We start from the raw sequence: 18,191 nt of genomic DNA, 5'->3' as shown, positions 1-18,191 counted from the left end.
CAGGGTTGCCACAAACCTTCAATTCGTAAAAAAAAAAAATGTAATATCTGCGAAGCACAATAAAGTGAAGCACAATAAAAAAAGATATGTCCATATAAATGAAATTAAGCACAATTCATTTATCCATACAGATGAGAGCATGGGGCTATTATGAATAGTACTGCTATAAATGTTCTTGCTTATGTCTTTGGGTGCACGTATGTAAGCATTTCTGTTGGATAAATACCCAGAAGTGTTTTTCTGGGTCATAGAGTATGCTAATATTCACCTTTAGTTGGTACTACCAAAGAGTCTTCCAAAGTAACTGTCCCAATTTATTTTCTCACCAACAGTGTATGAGAGTTCTAGGTGTTCCGCACCGTCATGATCACTTTTTTCTCCCCAATCTTTTAAATTTTAGCCATTCTGATGGGTGTGTAGTAGTATCTCATGGGGTTTTCATTTTCATTTCTCTGAAGACTAACGTGACTGAACATCTCATTGTTCATGTTTATTGGCCATTTTGAGAGCCTCTTTTGTTATTATGTCCATTTTTCTTTTGGGTTGTCTGTCTTTCTCTTACTGGTTTATAAGAATTCTTTACATATTTTGTTGGTTATATGCATTGCTAAGATCATCTCCCATTCAGTGGTTTTTTTTTTTTTTCCTTTAACTTTTTGCCTTTTTACTTCTTAAATGACTTGCTAAACAGAAGTTGTTTTTTAATGTAGTCCAATTTATCAATTGTTTTCCTTAAAGTGAATGTCTTTTGTGACTTGCTTAAGAAATCTCTGGTTGTTCCAAGATCAAGAATAAAATCTTCCTCTGTTATCTTATAGAAACTTTATTCATTTATGTTTCACATTTAGACCTAAGAGCCACTTGGAAATACTTGCTTTATATAGTTTGAGGTTGGGGCCAAGACTCATTTTTTTCCCTTAAGTGAATAAACCATCTGACCTAGCCCAAGTTACGGAAAAGACCACCCTTTCCTCATTGCTCTGTAATGTAAGCACTGTCATAAATCAAATGTTTATCTACACGTGTGAGTCAATTTCTGAACTTCATTTTCCACAGTCCGAACTGTCTATTCTTGAGCCAACCCCATACAGTCTCATCTAAATTTTTTTTTAAATATCCATTTAAAAAAAAAATTTGTTTATTTATTTTTGGCTGTGTTGGGTCTTCATTGTGGCGCTCAGGCTTTCTCTAGTTGCGGCGAGTGGGGGCTACTTTTCGTTGCGGTGCACGGGCTTCTCGTTGTGGCTCACGGGCTCTAGAGTGCAGGCTCAGTAGTTGTGGCACACGGGCTTAGTTGCTCCGCGGCACGTGGGATCTTCCCGGACCAGGGCTCGAACCTGTGTCCCCTGCATTGGCAGGCGGATTCTTAACCACTGCGCCACTAGGGAAGTCCTCATCTAAACTTTGAGTTTTTCTTTCAGGGTCCTTCTGTTTTCATTGATTTACTGTTAAATACCCCTACTTAATCATTTCCTAAATGAATGTCTTTTAGGTATTCTTGGCTCTCTTCCCTTTTTTAACATTATGCTCCACAGTATGAGCATAGCAAGAGTCTCCACGATGGAATATACAGGCTGACTTAGCTACACAGTTGGTAAGCTCTGCAGAAAAACTCACTCGACCTTTTATTTTTACCCTACACCAAATGGATCAACAGCTTTGGTTTCCCATTTCAGATAAAAAAATAAAATTTTCAGTTTACTCAGTTACTATAACGGCAATATTTTCTACCTAAAAAGAGCTAAGCATTAACTGAATGACTGACTGACTGACTGAATGAATGAATAATAATGATGACTATGTCTACTTCTTTCATTCAACAGCTATTCAAGTTTCTAAAACTTCTATCCTCCCAAACCATACCAGACTCCCGTCTAACACATACTAGAGGCTAACTTAACATCTTTTGACACAGAATAACACTTACCTGACTGAGAGAAGAGACAGAGCTCTCATGACCATGGTTCTGGCCAGAAGAACCTGAGCAGCAGCAGTCACTCTCCTTAAAGCCACCACCCGGTCATGAGGGTTTGCTAAGGCAGCTGCCTGTTCACCTAATGTTATTCTCCCAGAGGAACTCTTTTCTACAGAGCCATGGCAACCTGAAAAAAATAACATTTTGCTTAGTTTATAAGAAGGTAAGAAAAAAAATAGCCGGACTACTGAAAAATTTTCCATTCTACCTAGGTTCTAGGCTACCAAGAAATAAAGCAAATCAATGTGTTTTGCTCATCTGGAACTTTGTTATACAGAAAATTGCTTGGGAGAAATGGACATTTCTAAGTCAATAATCTATTATAGGAAAAACATGATTCTTAAATTTTTTTGGTTTTATTTATTTTTGCTCATGTATCACTTCTACTGATATTAACAAATATAGGAAAGATATAGTTTTTAAAATATGCTTTGAGTACACATAAAGGGCTGAGTCACCAGTACTGCCCCAATTCTTTATTTAGTATTCCATACAGCAAAAAGTTACCATACCCTCGCACCAAAATTTAAAAATACCGCAAAAAAAAAAAAAAAAACAAAAAACAAAAACAAACAAAAAATACCGCAAAATAGTTTTTATTCATTTCCAGGTTTGTCTTAACACAAAGTTTAAAACAAACAAACAAAAAAAACCCCTATATTTTATAAATTTTCTTTTTATCACTTCAATATTTTATAAAAAGAAAATATCAAAAACTTAATATTATACTATACCTTCAAAACATTAGAATAACTGGCTAAAGATACTTGATGGGATAGGAAATGTTGAACCCTTATTATTATTAACCTTTACCTTATTATTATTTACCTTTCTAAGAAGCAAATTAATATAGACTCTATAAAATCCATGCCAGTCAGCATTTCAAGTTTACCTATTTGCATCAGAGTCTCTTCCATACTGTTGGTTGCTGTTACCATTGCTACTGATGCTCCCAATGGATCACTGTCAGGGAACTGAACTGGTTCTGGTACAATGCGACGGTCGTTTAAACCAAGTGGTCCAGCGAGTAATTCAAACTCTTCTTCACCTGTTAGCTTTTCCTCTTCATCAACATCCAACATGTCCCAGTCTTCTGGAATTTAAATAAAGAAGTGTATGGTATGTGAATATAAACATGAAATAACTCTGCTGGCAATGGTTATGGTGAGATATGTCTAAAATGCAGATGGACTGAAAGCCGAGCGCCTACAAAATGAACTACAGCACCATCTCCTGGTGACCCAACCAAACTGCACTCCTGAGTTATAGTGAGACTAAGGGAAAGGGAGGCAGAGCAGTCAAATCCATTTAAACCAAAAGCACATGTTACAGTTGGTAATGGAGGTTTCAACTAATAAAAAATATTGTTATGGGGCCAACAAAAAGTTCTTGACCCTGTCCATAATCATTAGGAAATGAGTTACTTCAAATAAATGAATGCTCCAGATAAACTGATGCTCACTTCAATTTCTTATCTTTTACTTTCCTCAATTAGGATGGAAATTCAAAATGTACTACATACTTTCCCTACTTTGAAAAAATATGTATGCCACCAGAAATTAACATTCTGTGACAAAACTAGTATTAGGACCCAGGTCTTTTTTGACTTTGACTTTTAAAACTAGGGCTGTTGCTACCAAACTATCTTGAACTTTTGGGGGGAAGTTTAAGTTAACATGTATGTAAATACAAACAAACACATGAAGGTAAGTTTTAGTAACAGATGTTAAGCAGAAGGTACATACAAAAATATATGTGAAATAAAGAAGCTCTCAAAACAACTACCTTCATACACACTGTCCTGCTTGCCAATTAGATCTGGAGCTTGTCCCTTGTACCTGCACCAAACACGAAGAACATTGTGTTTTTATATAAAACAGTTAGTGCCCCAAAGTGCAAATTATGTCATTAGGACATTTTAAAAAGTCATTAATAAAGCAACACAAAATTAAAAAGTGTGTTTCATGTTATGGGCTAATGTAATAAAAACTATTGGTATGTAATAAGTGTTTACAAAATCAATGACTATTTTACCAAAATACTGGGGAGGTTTCTAGGTTACCTACATAAGTCTTTTAATCAAAACCTATTCCAGAATGCCTTAAAGACTTTAATAGTTGACAATAAGGGCAAAAACCCTACTCAATAGCAAATAGTTGCTATTCAAGGGTATAAAGAAGTAATATTTTCATGGAAGCTCATTTAATCTAAACAGTCTATATTCTTCATCAAGAAAAAAGACCTTAAGATGTCGAAAATACGGTGAGAAACACCAAAGAAAAAAATTGAACATAAGCCTCCTGAAGGTTAAAGCAAGGGTTCCACTCACAACATGACAACAAATTAAAGGTTAACCCAGTCAAACTCCAGTGAAGGACCTGAGGCCATACCACTGTTCCCAGACTACAGGCTCCCACCTCTGGCAGGAACTTGAATTCTTCCACCTCCCTCATCCTTGTCCCCAGTTCAGCAATCATAGGACTTTATAAAGGAAAGGTTAAAGGTTACTCCTCACATTAAAAAAAGCTACAATTCCCATGTCTTAAAGAGAGATACTTTATATACTTCAATCAGAGGGTACGGATATCTATCCAATTTCAAGGTACCTTTCAGAACTTGTTGCCTTGGATTTGGTCTTCAGGGCTAAGTACTTTTCCCTGCAGCTGCCACATAGCAGGTAGTATGGATTTCCACTCCCACATTCACCACCGAACCAGCCATCCACATAGGAGCCGTTGCTGCGATAGCCCTGGCGGTTTGCACTGCGCCCACAGCCTGGGTGATTTCTCTTCATGTGCTGATTGAAGCTGACGACACTGCACTCACACAGTTCACATACCACCACTTCTTCCCTGTCTTCAGACTCACAAACATGCTGCACAAAATAATTTCATATCAAATTATTAGTCAAGTTAACATAAAATTAAGAAGAGGTAAACAGATCATTTATTATGTTAAAATTAACAACTTTGTTTACATATGCTGGAATATTTGCAAGATGTTCATCAAGGCTATATAACAAAGTTCTTTCAAATCAAAATCCAGATCACAAAGTCTGAAGGTGTTCTTTGCCCCTTCCTCACACTAATAAGTGACAAAAAAAGTAACTGACTATCCTACTGAGAAAAAAGTTATTAATAAAAATGACAATCTGCCCCATCTCAAATGATTTAAAATCCCTCCAATGAAAACTACTTTCATCTGATCATAACATGCATATCTATTTTCTGAATTTCTGAGAAGTCATTTGGATTCATTTATCTTATTAACATAATATGGTATATGCTCTTTCCTACAGAACTTATACTTGTGAACTTCTCAGTTTCCCTGCTACAAAAAGTGTAATGCTAAACAATGTAAACATACAAACCCATCATGTACCCTGCCCTTGGATGGAGGCATTTACAAGATCTAGGTGGCACTGGTTCCTAGAATGAGGCATTACAGTGATTAAATAGAACCTATAAAGAAGAAGAGCATGCATTCAGATAGGAAGGTAAGCACAGTAGCCATGTTAAACACCCAGCAGAGCTGACTGGGACCTGATGCCTATTTTGTAATCTACCTTTGATATCAGAAATCAAATTATCACAGCACGGCTCTATTCATCTAGTGTGGGGAGAGAAGCAATAAAATCGCACAGAGAAAGCAACAAGAGAGACTTTTTCTTACTAGTTTGTAGGTATCAAAGTAACCTCAAGTGTTAAAGCCCCAAACTTTAGGATGAGATGTCAGACTTTTCAGAGTGTTACAACTCTAGGAAATGCTGTTATTAGTAAGCTGTATGAACAGGAGGGCAGGAAAATAAGTCAGAGCAGCCCCCGCTGCAGTCACACACACCCAGGTAGGCCAATCCAGTACCTCTGGGATCCACATTCCCAGAATATCGTTGTCACTGGTCAGGTCTTGTCCAAACATAGCTTCCATCGCTTCATCATCAAGATCAATTTCCAATTCCTCATCTAAATTAAAGTCATACAATGCCCCTGGGTCTTGTTGCAAAGATATTCCTTCTCTCCGACTTTGATTCCTATGGGCCTGCACAGAGCGGTATAACCCCGCTCAGAACAAAACAAGAAAGGCATTTTATTTGCATGTATAAAATAATTCTGAATATTTTGCCAGTTCTTGACTGCCATACAATGCAGGTGAGAGCCTACCTCAGCTGACTTATTGGATTCCAAACCATAAACATAAAACTTTACCTAACATATGTGTTTCCTCTTCCGTGAAATGGGGATAATAGTATTCATACCTTGCAGAGCTGCTGACAGGTTTAAATAAGATAATCTATGTAAAATATTTCATAATGTCTGTTATATAGAACACTCAATAAATATGGGCTGTTATTATCCTTTTAGTTTTTTTTTTTTTTGTCAGTCGCTTTCATTATATGTTAAATACACATCCTATATGTTCTAGGACAGTCTCAATTTTTCTGTTCCCATAAATTACTGAATCATTATTTACGTTTGAATAGTTCAAAGATTAAACTCTGTTTTGACAAATGACATATTCTAGATTTTAGTTTGGAAAATATATTCCCTATAATTTAAATTTCACATGCCCAGAACATAATCTTAAAAATATTTACTAAGGTAATGAAAAAATATATTTTTGCTTATCTGGGCCTTACCTAGTAGTGAAGCCCTAAAATTCACAAAGTACATCAGAAAAGCCAGTGCCTACTTTGGCACAGTGCTCTTTCTAGCTCCTTCTCACCAGTGATGTCTTAAACATGCATCTTCACTTCTTAAATTATAAGTATTTTGAGGGCAGAGAGAGCATTTATGAAATTTCTCAATATTTACAAGTGACCAGTATAGCATTCTGCACCCAGAGGGAACTTAAAAATAAATCTATGAATGTATGCTGTGATTTAAATTATGTAAAATTATATAAATGCATAGAAAGTAATATGCAAATAGTTGCTCTTTTAATGTGGAGGTACTGAATACTTAGTATCATTAGTTTACATCTTCTTTAATGTTGCTTTTACATTTACTTTAAAATATAAACAAACTATATAATACTTTTACCAAGAGAAGGATGTGAAACATATACTTACCTGCTCTTGCTAGCAATGTTCGAGCAGCTAAATCAAACTTGTGCCTTCTTGTAACTGCTGAGCGACCCCTAGCGGGTGGTCCACTTCCAGAAGCTGCATTCTCTACATGATCCAGATTATCAGGGCTAAAAGAGCAAGTTTGAAAGCAACACACATTTTTAAAAATAATCATGAACAGAAAGCACAGGTGCAAGCTTGCTTGTAGTACTTTTTCCTCCAAATATTATCGAGAACAAAATATGGTTTGAAACATATCTTTTGTGTCTGGCTTATAAATATGTCATATTGCCCTGAGCAATAATTTTGTCTGGTTTTGAAATACACCAACAATGAAATTACGCTTAATGCAAGTTTAAATTCAAATGAGGTCAATGGCCTTAACTAAATCCTAAAGGATTAAATACTTAAAAATTGAAACGATCGGGAATCCTTGCCTTGGAAAAACAGATATTTCAAAATAAGTTATGAAAATATTCACTGAGCTTGTCAGAAAAAGTCTGCATATTAATATAAGACACAAGCCCCCCATATAACTTCATGAGCTAAAATGAAACGAAGATTTAAAGTCATAAGAAGTGCTGAAGGGGGAGGATTTTAGAAAGAATTATAGAATATTTTATTACATTTCTTTTTAGGCTAGGCATTATCAGAGAATTCATTTCACAACTTTAAAAAGGGGTGTATTGTACTGGATATTAAAAACTAAAGAAGAAATGAAAATATAAACCCATATTAAGAGACAGAAAAGATTTAAAAGTCCATTTCTATTGAATGCATTAATTTAAATCAATTTATATTAAAGTGAACATTCTAGTTTATATCTCTTATATAAGATAAAATTATTTTATCAACATGTTTACTTCAGAATAAACTTATTTTAATTTTTAGTTTATTCTTTTCAGCAACTTTATATTAAAATTATTTCCTTATTTTCATAAAAACATCATTCAAGTCAAAACGTGTCATGTCCAGGGTAAGAGAGTGTCATGGACATATATACACTACCAAATGTAAAATAGCTAGCTAGTGGGAAGCAGCCGCATAGCACAGGGAGATCAGCTCGGTGCTTTGTGACCACCTAGAGGGGTGGGATGGGGAGGGTGGGAGGGAGGGAGATGCAAGAGGGAAGAGAAATGGGAACATACTGTATATGTATAACTGATTCACTTTGTTATAAAGCAGAAGCTAACACACCATTGTAAGGCAATTATACTTCAATAAAGATGTTTAAAAACAAAACAAAACAAAAAAAAACGTGTCATGTCATTCTGTTAAGGGTGCTTCACAGAAACATAAGCTTGTAACTGAAATGTCCACCTTTTCATCTCTCTCTAGTTATCAACCTTATATACCATTAGAAGCCTCTATGAAGGGATATAATGGGGTTCTTGGGGTACCATTTATAACACATGGAACAGAAATATGGAAATTGGAATTTCACCTTTCACTAAAGCCTTCCTCCATTTCAGCAACATCAGCTGATGGTATGTCTCCAGGTGACTGCAAATAGCAGGGATCATTTGACTTCCCACCACTGCCTACAACTGCGGCTCCGTGCCTTGAGTCGGCTGTGCTGCCTGACTGGGGCTCCTCCTCATCCTCATGCCCAGGGTGCTCTATCATCCACATGGCAAGGACAGTGATGTTCTGGGCATCAGCCTCTCCTCGAGCACCTGAACAGGGGGAAAAAAAGGTCTAATACTGACTTTCGGCAAAATAATTAGTTATTCATGCTATCAGTTTAAGACTATCTGCTATGTTGCCACTGTAATTGAATCTTGTGTTAAAAATCTTACCAACCTTTATGGCCTCTTAAAAAACATACTGCCTTTAATAAAGATGGTGCTTCTCATAACCGCATATAATGATACATAAAAAGTTATAGTAAGAAAAAGAAATAAAAGGAATACAAATTGGAAAAGAAGTAAAACCGTCACTGTTTGCAGATGACATGATACTATACATAGAAAATCCTAAAGACGCCACCAGAAAACTACTAGAACTAATCAATGAATTTGGTAAGGTTGCAAGACACAAAATTAATGCACAGAAATCTCTTGCATTCCTATACACTAACAATGAAAGATCAGAAAGAGAAATTAAGGAAACAATCCCATTTACCATCAGAGCAAAAAGAATAAAATAACTAGGAATAAATCTACCTAAGGAGGCAAAACACCTGTACTCAGAAAACTATAAAACACTGATGAAAGAAATCAAAGATGACACAAACAGATGGAGAGATATACCATGCTCCTGGATTGCAAGAATCAGTATTGTGAAAATGACTATTCTACCCAAAGCAATCTACAGGTTCAATGCAATCCCTATCAAATTACCAATGGCATTTTTCACAGAACTAGAACAAAAAATTTTACAACTTGTATGGAAACACAAAATACCCCGAATAGCCAAAGCAATCTTGAGAAAGAAAACGGAGCTGGAGGAATCAGGCTCCCCAACTACAAAGCTACAGTCATCAAGACAGCAAGGTACTGGCACAAAAACAGAAATGTAGATCAACGGTACAGGATAGAAAGCCCAGAGATAAACCCATGCACCTGTGGTCACCTAATCTATGATAAAGGAGGCAAGAATAAATATTGGAGAAAAGACAGCCTCTTCAGTAAATGGTGCTGGGAAAACTGGACAACTACCTGTAAAAGAATGAAATCAGAACACTCCCTAACACCACACACAAAAATAAACTCAAAATGGATTAAAGACCTAAATGTAGGACCGGACACGATAAAACTCTTAGAGGAAAACATAGGAAAAACACTCTTTGACATAAATCACATCAAGATCTTTTATGACCCACCTCCTAGAGTAATGAAAATGAAAACAAAAGTAAGCAAATGGGACCTAATGAACCTTAAAAGCTTTTGCACAGCAAAGGAAACCATAAACAAGATGAAAAGACAGCCCACACATTGGGAGAAAATATTTGCAAATAAAGCAACGGACAAAGGATTAATCTCCAAAGTATACAAACAGCTCATGCAGCTCAATATCAAAAAAACAAACAACCCAATCAAAAAGTGGCTGGAAGACCTTAGTAGACATTTCACCAAAGAAACATACAGATGGCCAAGAGGCACATGAAAAGATGCTCAACATCACTAATCATTAGAAAATGCAAATCAAAACTACAGTGAGGTATCACCTCATACCAGTCAGAATGGCCATCATCAAAAAGTCTACAAACAATAAATGCTGGAGAGGGTGTGGAGAAAAGGGAACCCTCCTGCACTGTTGGTGGGAATGTAAATTGATACAGCCACTATGGAGAACAGTACGGAGGTTCCTTAAAAAACTAAAAATAGAATTACCATATGATCCAGCAATCCCACTACTGGGCATATACCCTGAGAAAACCATAATTCAAAAAGACACATGTATTCCAATGTTCATTGCAGCACTATTTACAATAGCCAGGACATGGAAGCAACCTAAATGTCCACTGACAGAGGAATGGATAAGAAGATGTGGTACATATATATAAAGGAATATTACTCAGCCATAAAAAGAAATGAGGGTGGGATAGGGAGGGTGGGAGGGAGGGAGATGCAAGAGGGAAGAGATATGGGAACATATGCATATGTATAACTGATTCACTTTGTTATAAAGCAGAAAATAACACACCATTGTAAAGCAATTATACTCCAATAAAGATGTTAAAAAAAAAAAAAAAAAGAAATGAAATTGGGTCATTTGTAGAGATGTGGATGGACCTAGAGTCTGTCATACAGAGTGAAGTAAGTCAAAAAGAGAAAAACAAATATCAAATATTAATGCATATATGTGGAATCTAGAAAAATGGTACAGATGAACCTGTTTGCAGGGCAGGAATAGAAACACAGACGTAGAGAATGGACATGTGGACACAGGGGGAAGAGGAGGGTGAGATGAACTGGGAGATTAGGTTTGACATAAATACACTACCATGTGTAAAATAGATAGCTACTAGGAACCTGCTGTACAGCACAGGGAGCTCAGCTCGGTGCTCCGTGATGACCTAGATGGGTGGGATGGGGAGAGGGGGGAGGTCCAGCAGGGAGGGGATATATGTATACATATAGCTGATTCACTTCACTGTACAGCAGAAACTAACACAACATTGTAAAGCAATTATACTCCAATTAAAAAAACATTAAAAAAAAATTATACTACCTGTGGCTTCCATGGCTTTCGCAATCTGCCGGAGAGAGAACCCCATTTCCAACAAGGGTACTGCAATTGCTGGAGGAGGAGGAGAAGTTGAAAGTCTACTGCTTGGGTCTGACAAGGCTGAGACAAAAGAAAGAGAAGTCCTAAATATCACTATATGCCATGAGTAAAAAGTATTCTTATAGTAACCATAATTCCCAATTTTCTTAATAGTATCCAAATATAATGAAATGTTACTCTACTAAGAATTCTCTAATAACTAAATGTGATTAAATTTGATACAGCTTTTTAAGGTTTTTCTTAAAGATAAACTAGCTATTATGAAACAAACCTGCTGAAAAAAATGTTTAATGTTTTCCTTTTTTTTTAGAATTATTTATTTATTTATTTTTGGCTGTGTTGGGTCTTCGTTTCTGTGTGAGGGCTTTTCTCTAGTTGTGGCAAGCGGGAGCCACTCTTCATCGCGGTGCGCGGGCCTCTCACTATCGCGGCCTCTCTCGTTGTGGAGCACAGGCTCCAGATGCGCAGGCTCAGTAGTTGTGGCTCAAGGGCCCAGTTGCTCCGCGGCATGTGGGATCCTCCCAGACCAGGGTTCGAACCTGTGTCCCCTGCACTGGCAGGCAAATTCTCAACCACTGCGCCACCAGGGAAGCCCCCTAATGTTTTCCTTTTTAAAAATAGTTTCCTACTTACAAAAAATTTCAAGCTTTACAAAAATTTGTAAGAATAGTACAAAGAATTCTTTTACCCCCAAACCACTGGAGAGTAAGTAGCAGACATAATGCTCCATCCTCCCTGAATACACTAATATATTACTCTTACAAATAACGTTCTCCTGTATAACCACAACGTAACTATCAAAGTCAGGAAATCAACAGTTATCATCTAATCCAGATTCCATTCTAGTTTCAAGGAAAGTCCTGATAATGTTCTTTAGAGCAAAGGATCCAATCCAGGATCATCTTTACATTTAGTTTTCATCTCTCTTCAGTCTCCTTCACTTTAATACTTTGAAGATTCCAGGCCAGTTATAGGGTAGAAAGTCCCTCAATCTGATGTCTGCTGTTTCCTCATGATTAGACTCAGGTTGTGCATTTTGGCAGGAGTAGCACAAAACTGATGTTGCCTTCTTCTTACTGCATTCTATTAGATGGTTCATGATTTCATGTTGTCCCATTACTGATGATGTTAACTTTGATCACTTGAGTTAAGCTGGTATCTGCCAGGTTTCTCCACTGTAAAGGTACTCTTTTTTCTTTTCTTTGTAATTAATAAGTATTTGCGGGAAAACACTATGAGAATAGGTAAATATCTCATTCTTCATCAGTTTCACTCTGCATCCATTTATGCTTATTGGCTGAATTAATTATCATTACAATGGTTGACAAATGATGGGTTTTTTTAAGTCCATCATTGCTTTCAGATTCATCAGTTGGTATTCCACTCTAAAGCAAAGCTTCTCCTTTCTCCATCAGTGTAGGGTTATGGATTCTCATTGCATTCATGAGTTATTATCTGTTATTGTAATTATTATTTATTTTTATGCCCCAAATCTCCCAGATTTGGCCAGTGGATGCCCCTTCACTCTGATTTCTATATCCTTCAAGCCTGTGCCCATCATTTTCTGAGTACTTTGTCACTTTATGGCACAAGCTACTCTAGGCTCATCTCATACTGAGACCTGAAATCAGCCATTTCTCTCTCAGAAGATCAAGGTTCCTTCTAGTAGAGAATGGTATTTAAAAGATAGGATCTTGGCACTAGGTGTGTGTATTGCTACTGAAGCATCACTGCCCCAAGGCCCTCTCAGTGGACAGCTGCTAGTGGAGGCCCTCTTCACCCTATATGGTTCTGACACCTAGTGCCAGGCCATATGGACACTTCTTTGCCCCACTTGGACTCCAAAACCTTATACCAGGCCACTCCCCACACACACGAGGTGTTTTTTTTCACCCCAATCTGGCTCTGACGACCCACTCTAGACTACCATGCCACGCACCTCCCATACTCTGCTGGCATGAATGCCTCCCTAGCTTGGCCCCACTTAATGGCTTTCAAATTGAATTAGTAAGGAAGAAGGGAAGGAGGGAAAGAGGGAAGGATGGAGGGAGGGAAGACTATAACTCTCATTTTTGCTTAAAAAAATGTCATTACTGCTACAGTGGTGATAGCCCTGATATATCTGATGGACTTCTCCTTCTTGCCATGGTAGAGTAACAGAGACTAGATTTACCCTCACCTTAAACAACTAAAAAAACAGACAAAAATTATTAAACAACAGTCTGCAGATATTGGACAATAGGTAGTACAGGACGGTGATCCCTGAGAGAAGGGAATCAAATGAGGCAAGGTGTACAACTGCCTTAGCTTATTGCCTGGAAGGAATTTCCCAAACTGCAGGTCAGGGAGGGTAAATTCAAGCCAAACTCAGTGGTCTCTCTGAATGGCGGAGACAGAGTAGAGAGTTCAAAAGTGGCTAGAATTCACAGGGCAGAATCCAGAAAGGGGAGATCTGTATGGAAAGAGGAGAGCTACACAGATAGAGAACTCCAGAAATGTGCAGAAGGTCCTCTTCCCCTCAAGTCCTCAGCTGATGCTAATACAGCAACTATCCAAAGCTAGGGAAAGAATCACCAAGAAGCAGCAGGCAGAACAATCCTTAGAGCTCACATAGGGTTGGGAAGTTTGTGTTACAACAAGCCAGAATGAAAAAACTTTGTAATGCATAAGGTATTAGATTGAATACTAAACAAACTAAAGGCTGTTCTGGTCCCACCTAACAAAGCTTAAAAGGAAGCCTTGAAAGAATCAAATTGTTTTCAAGTTACTTAACTGAATTCTAGAACAAAGTTTAAGTATAATACAATTAACGAAATACAAAATATCCAGCACCCAACTAGGTAAAATTCACAATGTCTGGTATCCAATAAAAAATTACCAAACATGCAAAGAAACAAGAAAACACAATTCAAAATGAGGAGAAAAATTAATTAATAGAAACAGATCTAGAAATAATTGATAAATTAAGTACCAGAGACATTAAAACAGATACTATAAATACACTTGATTCTCGTTATTTGTGGATTCCCTATCTGTCAATTAATCTACCCCTTTAAGTTAATTTGTAACTCCAAAATCAATACTCATGGCACTTTAACAGTCATTCACACGCACAGGGTGACCAAAAAATTCAGTCTTCTGATGCAATTGTTCCCAGCTGAGGTCAAACAAGGTGATGCTCTGTATTCTTGTTTCAGCTCTCAGACTATAACAAGTGTCCTTTCATGCTATTTAGTGTTACTTCTTTTGCATTTTTTGCACTTTTTGTTGGTGATTTCATTGTTTAAAATGGCCCCCAAGTATAGTGCGGAAATGCTGTCTAGTGTTCCTAAGTCCAAGAAGGCTAAAATGTGCCTTATGGAGAAAATATAAGTGTTAAGCTTCACGCAGGCATGAGTTAATAGTGTTGCTGGCCATAAGTTCAATGCTAATGAATCAACAATACATATTAAATATGGTGTCTTTAAATTGAAACACACATAAAATAAGGTTATATATTGATCAGTTGACAAAGTGTGACCAGAAGCTCACAGAAACCTAGCCCTGTATTTTCCCTAGGGAACAATAGCTCAGTTTTCACTAATTCTGTGTTCACAGAATATAACTGTTTTAATAATGAGAACTGTTATTCCATGTATCCTGTAAGGTAGAGGAAAGACTGAGTATGTTAAAAAAGACATGGGAGATTAAAAAAAAAAAAGACATACACAGAACTTCTAGAAAACTACAATATCTGAAGGGAAACATACACTGGATGGGATTAAGAGCAGATTAGACACTGCAGAAGAAAATATTAGTGACCAGAAGACACAACAATAAAAATTATCCAAAATCAAACACAGACAGGAAAAAGAATTTAAAACAAAAACAAAAAAAGAGCAGAGTGTCAGTGATCGTGATCTGTGAGATAACTGCAAGTGGCTTAATATACATGCAACTGGAGACACTGAAATGGAGGAGTAGTGGAACAGAAAAAAATCTGAAAAAAATAATGAATGAAAAATTTCCAAATTTAATGACAACTTTAAACCCACAGATCCATAAACCTCAATAAACCCCAAGCACAAAAAACATGAAAAAAACTACACCAGGGCAGATCACAATCAAATTGCTTAAGCCCAGTGATAAAAAGAAAAATCTTAAAAGCAGCCAGAGAGAAAGGCATATTACATCAACATTAGAAAGACAGAAGACTTATCACTGGAAACAATGCAAATCAGAAGACAGTAGAGCAACACCTTAAAGTAATGAAGAAAAAGAAAAAACAACTGTCAATATAGAATTCTATTCCCAGTGAAAATATTTGTTCAAAAAATTAAGGTGGAAGGAGGAGAGAAGATGGCGGAAGAGTAAGACGCGGAGATCACCTTCCTTCCCACAGATACAGTAGAAATACATCTACATGTGGAACTGCTCCCACAGAACACCCACTGAACGCTGGCAGAAAACGTCAGACCTCCCAAAAGGCAAGAAACTCCCCACGTACTTGGGTAGGGCAAAAGAAAAAAGAAATAACAGAGACAAAAGAATAGGGACGGGACCTGCACCAGTGGGAGGGAGCCGTGAAGGAGGAAAGATTTCCACGCACTAGGAAGCCCTTCGCGGGCAGAGACTGCGGGTGGCAGAGGGGGGAAGCTTCGGAGCCACGGAGGAGAGCGCAGCCACAGGGGTGCGGAGGGGAAAGCAGAGAGATTCCCGCACGGAGGATCGGTGCCGACCAGCACTCACCAGCCCGAGAGGCTTGTCTGCTCACCTGCCGGGGCAGGCGGGGCTGGGAGCTGAGGCTCAGGCTTTGGTCGGATCGCAGGGAGAGGACTGGGGTTGACGGCGTGAACACAGCCTGAAGGGGTTAGTGCACCACAGCTAGCCGGGAGGGAGTCCGGGAAAAAGTCTGCAGCTGCCGAAGAGGCAAGAGACTTTTTCTTCCCTCTTTGTTTCCTGGTGCTCGAGGAGAGGGCATTCAGAGCGCCGCCTAAACGAGCTCCAGAGACGGGCGCGAGCTGCGGCTATCAGCGCGGATCCCAAAGCAACAGGGGCGCAGAGGAAAAAACGGAGAGATTCCCCCACAGAGGCTCGGCCGAGCAGCACTGAGCAACCCGAGAGGCTTGTCTGCTCACCCGCCGGGGCGGGCGGGGCTGGGAGCTGAGGCTCGGGCTTCGGTTGGATCGCAGGGAGAGGACTGGGGTTGGTGGCGTGAACACAGCCTGAAGGGGTTAGCGCACCACAGCTGGCTGGGAGGGAGACCGGGAAAAAGTCTGCAGCTGCCGAAGAGGCAAGAGATTTTTTCTTACCTCTTTGTTTCACGGCACGCAAGGAGAGGGGATTCAGAGCACCACCTAAACGAACTCCAGAGAAGGGCGCGAGCCGCGGCGATCAGCGCGGGCCCCAGAAGCGGGCGTGAGACGCTAAGGCTGCTGCTGCCGCTACCAAAAAGCCTGTGTGCGAGCACAGGTCACTCTCCACACCGCCCCTCCCGGGAGCTGGTGCAGCCCGCAACTGCCAGGGTCCCGTGATCCGGGGACAACTTTCCCGGGAGAACGCACTGCACGTCTCAGGCTGGTGCAACGTCATGCCAGCCTCTGCGGCCGCAGGCTCGCCCCGCCTCCTCTGTACCCCTCCCTCCCCCCGGCCTGAGTGAGCCAGAGCCCCCAAAGCAGCTGCTCCTTTAACCCCGTTCTGTCTGGGCGGGGAACAGACGCCCTCAGGCAACCTACACGCAGGGGCGGGTCCAAATCCAAAGCTGAACCCCGGGAGCTGTGCGAACAAAGAAGAGAAAGGGAAATCTCTCCCAGCAGCCTCAGAAGCAGCGGATTAAAACTCCACAAACAACTTGATGTGCCTGCATCTGTTGAATACCTGACTAGACAACGAATCATCCCAAATTCCGGAGGTGGACTTTGGGAGCAGGATATATTAATTTTTCCCCTTTTCCTTTTTTTGTGAGTGTATATGTATATGCTTCTGGGTGAGATTTTGTCTGTATAGCTTTGCTTTATAATAGCTTTATTTTACTTCACTATATTATAGCCTCTTTCTTTCTTTCTTTCTATTTTTTCTCCCTCTTACTCTGAGCCGTGTGGATGAAAGGCTCTTGGTGCTCCAGCCAGGCATCAGGGCCGTGCCTCTGAGGTGGGAGAGCCAACTTCAGGACACTGGTCCACAAGAGACCTCCCAGCTCCACGTAATACCAAACGGCAAAAATCTCTCAGAGATCTCCATCTCAACATCAAGACCCAGCTTCACTCAATGACCAGCAAGCTACAGTGCTGGACACCCTATGCCAAACAACTAGCAAGACAGGAACACAGCCCCATCCATTAGCAGAGAGGTTGCCTAAAATCATAATAAGGCCACAGACACCCCAAAATACACCACCAGACGTGGACGTGCCCACCAGAAAGACAAGATCTAGCCTCATTCACCAGAACTCAGGCACTAGTTCCCTCCATCAGGAAGCCTACAGAACCCACTGAACCAACCTTAGCCACTGGGGACAGATACCAAAAACAACGGGAACTACGAACCTGCAGCCTGCGAAAAGGAGACCCCAAACACAGTAAGATAAGCAAAATGAGACGACAGAAAAACACACAGCAGATGAAGGAGCAGGGTCAAAACACACCAGACCTAACAAATGAAGAGGAAATAGGTAGTCTACCTGAAAAAGAATTCAGAATAATGATAGTAAGGATGATCCAAAATCTTGGAAATAGACCAGACAAAATGCAAGAAACATGTAACAAGGACGTAGAAGAACTAAAGAGGAACCAAGCAACAGTGAAAAACACAATAAATGAAATTAAAAATACTCTAGATGGGATCAATAGCAGAATAACTGAGGCAGAAGAAAGGATAAGTGACCTGGAAGATAAAATGGTGGAAATAACTACTGCAGAGCAGGATAAAAAAAAAAAAGAA

At 39.2% G+C, this 18,191-nt stretch overlaps 1 protein-coding gene across 12 annotated transcripts in view; it reads right to left on the bottom strand.

The window, feature by feature from the left end:
* Positions 1-18,191, bottom strand: part of HERC1 (HECT and RLD domain containing E3 ubiquitin protein ligase family member 1) — a 225,201-nt gene that overhangs the window by 54,458 nt on the left and 152,552 nt on the right. For 10 of the 12 annotated variants that reach the window (XM_059913065.1, XM_059913067.1, XM_059913070.1 and 7 more), the window contains 8 exons: positions 11,217-11,333; positions 8,485-8,716; positions 7,044-7,168; positions 5,816-6,036; positions 4,582-4,850; positions 3,761-3,813; positions 2,868-3,068; positions 1,928-2,102 (listed from right to left, as the gene is read on the bottom strand). In XM_059913065.1, coding sequence (XP_059769048.1) covers positions 1,928-2,102; positions 2,868-3,068; positions 3,761-3,813; positions 4,582-4,850; positions 5,816-6,036; positions 7,044-7,168; positions 8,485-8,716; positions 11,217-11,333 — 1,393 coding nt within the window. The remainder of the gene's footprint in view (positions 1-1,927; positions 2,103-2,867; positions 3,069-3,760; positions 3,814-4,581; positions 4,851-5,815; positions 6,037-7,043; positions 7,169-8,484; positions 8,717-11,216; positions 11,334-18,191) is intronic. The other 2 variants (XM_059913069.1, XM_059913074.1) reach the window with 1 other exon arrangement.

The sequence above is a fragment of the Balaenoptera ricei genome, chromosome 2, assembly GCF_028023285.1.
Source record: "Balaenoptera ricei isolate mBalRic1 chromosome 2, mBalRic1.hap2, whole genome shotgun sequence".
Classification (NCBI taxonomy): Eukaryota; Metazoa; Chordata; class Mammalia; order Artiodactyla; family Balaenopteridae; genus Balaenoptera; species Balaenoptera ricei.
The sequence above is the reverse complement of the archived record's forward strand: the minus strand, read 5'-3'. Positions and strand labels throughout refer to the sequence as shown.